This window comes from Hibiscus syriacus, unplaced genomic scaffold (assembly GCF_006381635.1).
Source record: "Hibiscus syriacus cultivar Baekdansim isolate YM2019G1 unplaced genomic scaffold, ASM638163v2 tig00110954_pilon, whole genome shotgun sequence".
NCBI lineage: Eukaryota > Viridiplantae > Streptophyta > Magnoliopsida > Malvales > Malvaceae > Hibiscus > Hibiscus syriacus.
The window spans coordinates 954,453-963,235 of record NW_024062931.1 but is presented as its reverse complement, the minus strand read 5'-3'; the positions used below and the strand labels follow the sequence as shown (position 1 = coordinate 963,235).

Sequence of the window (8,783 nt, the reverse complement as noted above, 5' to 3'; positions counted from 1 at the left end):
AGGTTACTCTTTGTCCTCAAAAGAAAGACAAATTAGTGAATTTGTGAAAAATCCTTAGTGTGGATAGCTAAGGTAGTGGACGTAGACTTTGGTTGAGAAAGTCGAACCATTCTAAATCGATGAGCAAATATTTTCAATTTTCTACAAAAGCTTCCACCGAAATTTTTATTGCCAATTCACCCCCCTCTTGGCCTATTTCATCGATCAATTAACTCAACATATTTCTTTTATGTAATTAAGCCTTACCACGTTCACTAAGATGAGCAAGACACATATACCACAGTTTGGTAGTATCATCACAGGACTCAACAGAATGAACTCCACCTACAACGGTACTCCCTAACAATTTGTAAATATTCCCTACAATCATATTTCCTTTCATCACAGTCAAAGCTCCTTTAACAATCCAAATTGCTTCCCTATCCTCATCAGCCTTAGGGATAAAACCATTATTGTGCAAAGTGCCCAAAGAAATCAAATTCTTCTTCAAATCTGGGATATGCCGAACACCACACAACATTAGAACAGAACCATCATACATCTTAATTCTGACATCACCAATACCAACAATATTGCAACATCGATCATCACCCAAATAAGCATAACCAGAATCAATCGACCGGTATATCGAAAATCATTTCCTATTTGGCGTGATGTGATAAGAACATCCAGAATCAAGAATCCAAGCATACGTCAATTGAGTCGTTGAAATAGAGAGAATATCACCCTCACTGCAATCAGAATTGTCATCCTCGACCACATTCACAGACTTGGACGAGTCATCACGCTTCTCATCAGTCTGCTTTTTCAATTTCGGACAGTCTCGCTTCATATGTTTTGTCTCCTTGCACTTATAACAGTGAATTATCTTCTTATCCCTAGATTTGGATCTGAAATTTTGCTTCCCAGACCCTACCTTCTCTGGCTTCCGTCCACGGTCTCGATTACCCTTGACATATAAGCTATCAGCTTGAGAGCTTTCCCCTGCAATCTGCTTCAGCTGGTTGTAAGCCAACAAGGCTGCAGTAATCTCCTCAACTTTGATAGTCTATTTCCCATATGTAAGAGTAGTCACCATGTGTTCGTAAGAGGGAGGCAACAGACACAACAGAATCATCGTTTTGTCTTTATCCTCAATTTTCACATTAAGCCGAGCCAAATCAGAAACGATTTAATTGAAGACACTCACGTGTTGCGCCAAATCATGATCATCTTGCATCTTCATCCCATACAGTCGTTGCTTTAGATACAGTTTAGTCGTTAAGGATTTGGATATAAACTGACTTTCCAACTTCTTCCAAATTTCATCTGGAGACGATAGATGTATGACGTGATACATGACCTCGTCTGCCAAACATAATCGTATGGTTCCTGCCGCTGGCTGCTACAATTCTTCCTAATCTTCCTCCTCCATTGACGCCGACTTTGTAGGTCGCAAAGCCTTCAGGATCCCTTGCTATGCCAACAGATCTTTCACCCTTGTTTGCCATAATCTGAAGTTACCCTGACCATCGAATTTCACAACTTCAAATTTGGCTCCTGACATCTGATACCAATTGTTGAATAATCAGGAAAAGAATACAGAAAGAACACAAGAATTTTAACGAGGTTCAGCAATGTGCTTACGTCCTCGGTGCCTTAAGCGGCGCTAGTTTTTCATTCAATATCTCATAAGTTTAGGTTACATCTCCTTTTATAATAAATAAACCCTGGTACAAATTTACAAAAATAACCATATATCATACAGTGGGGCTGCAACCCCCGCACCCCCAACCCACATAATCGTAACCCCCACTACGAGACTTTCTCGATATATTTATGAGTCATACCTAACACATACATTCTTAAGAAAGAATGATGAAAATGAATTGAAGTCTAAAATTCAAAATACCCTCTTAACTGTCACAAAAATATTAATTACGATATGTTTTTGTTTAATTAAGAATTCCAACAAATCAAACAAACCAATTAAGTTATTTAATCAATTAGATCATTGTTATAATAACATAACCATTAACTTTGTTTGATGGGGATGTCTATCGTAAATGATAATGTCACAAAGAGATTTGATTCATTTTTTTAAAAGTTTGAAGATACAATATACCACTAATATGGTATCAATATTTTTCAAGAGTATCACTATTCTGATCATTCAGATAAATATCATTCAATTGATCTCTCAACCAAGTAAATTTTATCAATGTGTCTCGTAACTCGTAATATTTGCATGTAAGTCTCAACAAAACTTTTAAATTTAGGGGCTCCGCACTTAAAAAAATTTGCTAATCTAGGAACAAATTTCTATTGTATGCACACGTGAAGAAAATTCAGCGAAGAAAACTTAATTTCATATGTTTGAAATTTTTATTTTATAAGAAACAATTGTAACATAATAAATTTTGATATTGTACAATTTTGTTTTCTTATAAAATATTTTAAGGACCTCATTTTAAAAAGTGGTACATAATCTGGATTGGACGAGTATGATTCTCTAATTTCATTTGAATTCGAGTTAAACATAGTTCTAAACAGTCAACATGACGTCGTCGATCCAGTTCATGACTAAATCAAGTTCAGAGTATTACAATAGTGACGAGCGATTAGTATTTTTTATGGTATTTATTTTAAAAGAAATAAGGTTTTTTTTCAAATGAAGCTAATAAAATAAAATGCTAAAAAGGGTTTTACTTGATTTCATGTGGAATGATGAGATAATGATACATTTAAGGATCAAATTGATAGAATTTATAAATATGAAATATAAAATTTATTGAATTAAAGGAAGAAGGACCCAAGTTTTTATTGCAAACAAAGAACCCAAGTTTTGATCATCAAAACATCTTGCAAACAAAGATGCTCAATAACTTACCTTTGAGCTAGGCACTTGTAGAGGAAAAAGAAGAAGGAAATGAGAATGAAGAAATGAAGACGAGAAGATGAAAGAAGATATAAAACCCTTATTTTTCACAAATGGGAGAATTGTACAATTGATCATTCATATTTTATCTTATATTAAAAAAAATCCTTTTTATAATCATTCGGGTTCGATTCCAACCGAAATAAACTCTCACTCGACCCAACGACTTTACTTACGGACTCCACGATGTCCACATACCTCTCGGGTAAACCCGAAACTACTGACATAGAATTTGGGGTGTTATAACTAGTTTGATGATAGAAATAAAAATATATTATTAGTTGAACGACAAATTATATAATTTACCCTAATTATTTTTAATTCATTGGAGTGGTGGTTTGAATTGGAAATGTACATGTTTTTGGTTATTTAGTTGTCTCGTCACATTTTAGCCTTTGGTTAATTCAAATATCATAATAAAATTGTTGAGAACTATCATACTATAAAGAAAAAGTTGGAGTTACTCTAAACTTAACATTTAATATTAAAATTAATATGATATTATCACTCGTAAGTACCTTAAATTAATAAAAAGAATTATTAAAATTGATCTAGATTGGAGGATCAGATTGAAATGGTGTTTTAATTAGAATGATTTCAAGTTTAGGACTAGCTTAAATTTGTCCTATCGTTTTCATACGTTTAGTGCAATTCCACTTAGGGATGGGCATGGGTCGGGTTTTTTGTCTACCCGACCCGATTCGAGAATAAGGAGTTATCCACCAGAGATTCGACCCGACCCGATCAAAACAAGCTTTCACCTGACCCAAATCCGACCTGATATATAACTTAAAAATCAGATTCGAACTAATAAAAAATATTTTTATTTAATAAAAACAATGAGTTAATTAAATAATAATAATATATAGAGGGGTATTATTGTAATTATTTCTAAATATTTAAGATAAAATTATATATTTTTCGGGTTAAGTCAGGTCGGGTATTTTCACCCTAAATCTATACCTGACCCGAACATCACATTAAAAAAATGACCCGAACCCGATTTTTTTAAAAATAATCCAACTCGATCGTGTCGGATCGGAACACGTCTAGTTCAGGTCCCATGCATATCCCTAATTCCACTTATATTATGATTATTTCTATATTGACTCACCTTATTTGTTTTATTTTCACCAAACCCCAACAACATTAGTAACTCTTAAATTCGGGGAGTTATATTGTACAACAATCTAATATACGACTTAAAATATTAACTTTTTAACATTTTCGATTAAACCGAAAATACTATTTTTTTCATAATATTTTCGGTTACAGAAGGTTTGCACCCTTAAAAAAAATTAAAATTTTAAGTTACATATAAATTAAAATTATATTTATTTATAATTTTTTAGATGGCGTCTCATTTTAACCTTACATTAAACTGTTACTCATTAAAATCAGCCAATAAATTCCCTACTGTTACTTTAGGTAAAGTAAAATTCAGCGAAGTATAATAAAAACCCGTTTTGAAACCCCCAATCTATCAATTAATTCTTACCCAACTGGTTTAATTTTGCATTTTTCTCTCGCTTCACTTTAGGTAAAGTTTGAGCACCTGCTCGATCCTTTTATTTGATCAATTTCCTTTCTTCTCAATCACAGCTCAGATAGGTACATTCATGCTCTTTTTTATTTTATTTTTAGTTTTTATTGCAAAATATCTTTTAATTTTCACTGATTGCTGGCTTGTTTTTGTTCTGAACATAATTCTTTATCGTTCTCCTGATCTCATTTTCATTATTTTTTTCTGGATTTTATTGTTGTACTTCTTTTTCTTATATCTGTTTCTTTGTTTGCGTTTTTTTTTGTTGATATTGACCTCGGGCGACTTTATTCTCTCATTTGCCCCTGACATAATTCACAATATGTAACACTAGTCGATCTGATCTCAATGTTGGGTTTTCCCTTTGGTGTTGACTTTCGCAGATCCCCCCGGGGTAATAATGTAGATTTATGGAGGATTCATTTGGAATCTTGCAATTAAGTGTTTCGAGATTGCTTAGTAATATTAGACTAAAATTTGCTGGATTTTGTTTTACTTTTTTGGTTCATTATACTTGCTTCTTGTAACAGAGGAACTGAACTTGAATCTGAGGAGCAGTAGGATCAAAACAGATTAAAGGAAGAGAAGAAGATGCATTCTTTTGGATACAGATTAAATGGTCTGCTGACATTTGCATTGACTATTCTGGCACTAATGTGCGTCATCACTTCTCTCTCAGACAACTTCAACACTCCCTCACCGTCTGCAGATATCAAGGTTGATCTTTACTCGTATAGTTGTATCTGGATACCTTTTTAGGTGGATGATTAGCGATTGATTTTTTAGTTGCTTTTTGGATTGTTCTGTTCTGTGTTTGTCTCTTATTTTGTTTTGTTTGGTGTGATGTAGATTACAAACATTAATTGGTTCCAGAAGCAGCCACAAGGGCATGATGAGGTAATGTTGTTTGCCATCATGGATTTACTTGTGTTCGATAGAGGAACTAGTTGATTATGTATCTCATCTCTCAGCCCCCCCCCTTCACGGTGATATGTTAGTTTAGTTGTTATTCTCTTATTTTCAGTTATAGTTTGGTTTTTATCCCACATCTGTGATTACTTAGTTACTGTTAGTTTTTCAATTCTAATCAAATGCTTTGGACTATGTAGGTCAGCCTAACGATGAACGTATCAGCTGATTTGCAGTCATTGTTTACTTGGAACACGAAACAGGTTTGCTATTCCTTGATCTTTACGGTTTCTTCTGTTAGAACTTTATGACATTTGCTTCTTTCAATTATAGTAAGTGCATGAGGTGGTGTGTTTGTTTTCTTCAAAATGGATTTTTCGATTTTTTTTTTCATTCTGAGTAATGCCTCTCCTCTCCCCTCCCCTCCCCTCCCCTCCCCTCCAAACCCCATATTCATAATCCAATAATTATATTCTAGATGGAGTGATGTTTTGATTAGGGTTTGCTTGTGTAGTCAGTTGCTCTTTGTTGTAAACATTTATCATTTTGAAGCTGACTTAAAATATCACATCACAGGTTTTCATTTTCGTAGCAGCCGAATATGAAACCCCGAAGAATTCCTTGAATCAGGTAAGGTTAAATTCCCCTCATTATTACCTGTTTGTGTTATCACTGACTCAGATCACAATTTTTTAGGCTGTCTATTTATGTTTTCGTAAGTGATGATACTTTTCTATCCTCTGCTTTGGTCATGATATTTAAAAGCACCGACAATTACCATATAAACTTTTTCGCGTTTCATGTTTGACAGGTCTCACTTTGGGATGCTATAATACCTGCCAAAGAGCATGCTAAATTTTGGATCCACACCTCAAACAAGTATCGGTTTGTTGATCAGGTATGCTCTTTAAAGATGAAGTAGCTTCTTCCTGTTCATCAGATTTGGAGAAAGTAATTAGGGCTTTCTTGCAATGGAAAATAATTCTCTTTTCTTCGATCTCTCATAATCTAGGGAAACAATCTCCGTGGCAAAAAATTCAACTTAACGATGCATTGGCATGTCATGCCTAAGACCGGAAAGATGTCTGCTGACAAAATAGTCCTGACCGGTTATAGTTTGCCAGAGGAATATAGATAAGGTTTAATTCATTGTTATGTTTTTTGAGGTTGCTGTAAACTTTAGCCTTCTCGATATGCGGATATTATAAGCCCTTTTGAACCTGTGAACTTGAGACCGGGCCTCTTCTTAATGGGGACGTTAATGCTAAGTTGAATTATAGAAGGCTTGAAACCTTGACAGTTGCGTTTGAGAAAGTGAGGAAATGAATTTAAACATTCAGATTGAAATAAGAGAGAAGCTTTCAAAACTTTTAAAAGACTCTACACATCACTTTGCACTGAAAAATTCTTTGGTGAATACAACTGTTATGAATTAGATTTCAGACACAAGCATGGTGGTTTTTTTGCACTATTTGATCAAAGTATGCACTGGGTTTCAAACGGGGAATGATTTGCTTACTCTGGGTCAAATGCAAGAATGTCTGAAATCCGCAATTTGGACTAGGGGTGATTAACGAGTTGAGCAACTCGTGAGCAGTTCATACTCAACTCGGTCATAACTTGGTAAAAACTCGATACGGGATTTGACTCGAAACCTTAACGATTCACAAGCAGCTCGTTAAGTTTTGTAATATAGTGTTTTTTAGTAATCTTAAAAAATTATTTCATTAAAAAATTAGTAAATTACTAATAGATAACAAAATATATAATTGCTAATCTATTAATTTTTTAATAAACAACAAAAGAATACTAAATTATTAATTAATATTTTACTAAATTCAAAAATCAAATCTTGTTAATTATTTTAATGTATTTGTGGATTGTTATTTTAGAATTTAGACTTTGGAATTACTTCATACATTATATAGTATTAGTAGATTTTACTTATAGTTAAGAAAATAAGGTCAAAATTTTTGTGAGCTTAACGAGCAACGAGTCGAGCAATAAATTTTCTTATTTTTTTAAAGAGCATGAGCCTAGCAACAAAATTTTTTAACGAACACAAGTCGAGCACTGCCCAACTCGAGATCGACTCGCTCGATAAACACCCTTAATTTGGACAGTCCATAATCAGAAACCTTGGCTGTAAAAAACTCACTTAGAACAACAATGTTAGTTCTCAAATGCATGTGCAAAAGAGGAGGAACCAAACTGTGAAGATATTCCAGTACTGTTCCGAATTTACAGAACATTAGAGAAAACTAAAGTCTAATGTTTCGACCGGGAAAGGAAAATGGGATTGGGACATTATAAAACTACGCAAATTATTGCAACAAGATTTGTAATAATTTATGTAATCGGTTCATGTTTTATGTAACATTGAAGCCGAGAGAAAGCTCCTATTAAGATCTTTTTAGAATTTTCCCTATGTCTTGACTTGAGCACGAGAAAGACGTCCAGTTATTGATACAATTGAACTAGTTACAGCGATGGTATGGGGTTGAGATACATATAAACATGGTGATCAACCTACAAGGGTGACTCCCATTTGCTTTCAAATGAATGAAAAAGTAGTAGGCTACAACTACTAGGGGGCATAGTCTTTAACTGTGAACCAAGTAGATTTGTTACACCTCTAGAGCTTATATTATTGTACGTTTTCTGGTTTTTTAAGCTTAGTGTCTCATTTCCTTTAAGGCATCCAATGATTATGAACAACATAATCTCAAACAGTTATGTGAAACACTGTCATGCGGATAAAATAATAAAAACATCATAATGCAGAATTAAAAGAAGACAAGCCCAAAGATGGTAGAAGAAAAAAAAAATGATAAAAGAAATGCTTTAAATCAAACTGCTACTCCATCGTTAGCAAGCCATGGCCTATATTGTACACTGAGAATTGGATGGTGTTTTAAGAACAAATGATCTAGGCATCAGGTCCAACGATGTTTGCTCGATCTGCATTAGCTCGACGGGTCTTTAGCACATGGTAAACACCCATTCCCAAAAGCGCCGCGAATGCAAAACCGGAAACAATGGCAGCAACTCCACCCACTCCCATTCCACGGCGCGATTTATCCAGTGTCGGTGATACCTTGCCTGCAAGTGCTTTAGAACTGTCGACTTGAGCCGCGACGGGCAACGGAGGCGAGCAGTTGGAAGCCGATCAAGGGTTTTCAGTATTGGGATGGAAAAAGTCGTATGCCGAAGGGGAGAAGGACATAGGGCTCTCGTATGCAATGCCATGGGGAGCTCTGTCTTGAGCCCTGCCCATGGAAACTAAAGCTAGAGAAGATAAGATAAGCAAGAAAGAAGCAAATGGATTCATGCTTTTTATCACTCTTTGGTTGAGTTAAAAATGTTCGGGTAACAATGCCTTTTATAAGGGCTTTGAAAGTGGTTGTTGCTTGC

General features: G+C 34.6%; 1 protein-coding gene across 2 annotated transcripts; it reads left to right on the top strand.

The window, feature by feature from the left end:
- Nucleotides 1-4,420: 4,420 nt before the first annotated feature.
- On the top strand, nt 4,421-6,651 carry LOC120148201 (signal peptidase complex subunit 3B-like). 2 transcript variants are annotated; one of them, XM_039161369.1, is made up of 7 exons: nt 4,421-4,528; nt 4,991-5,177; nt 5,310-5,357; nt 5,570-5,632; nt 5,946-5,999; nt 6,181-6,267; nt 6,382-6,651. In XM_039161369.1, the coding sequence occupies exons 2-7, from the start codon at nt 5,052-5,054 to the stop codon at nt 6,505-6,507; spliced, it is 504 nt and encodes a 167-aa protein (XP_039017300.1). In that variant the 5' UTR covers nt 4,421-4,528; nt 4,991-5,051; the 3' UTR covers nt 6,508-6,651. The 2 variants fall into 2 exon arrangements, with proteins under 2 accessions (XP_039017300.1, XP_039017301.1); XM_039161370.1 differs by having other exon boundaries at nt 4,437-4,457.
- Nucleotides 6,652-8,783: the final 2,132 nt, after the last annotated feature.

Coding starts and splice junctions, on each gene's coding strand:
- LOC120148201 (XM_039161369.1), top strand. CDS start 5,052: ATGCATTCTTTTGGATACAGATTAAATGGTCTGCTGACATTTGCATTG. Junction 5,633..5,945: donor TTACTTGGAACACGAAACAG/GTTTGCTATTCC, acceptor ATCACATCACAG/GTTTTCATTTTCGTAGCAGC. Junction 6,000..6,180: donor CGAAGAATTCCTTGAATCAG/GTAAGGTTAAAT, acceptor CATGTTTGACAG/GTCTCACTTTGGGATGCTAT.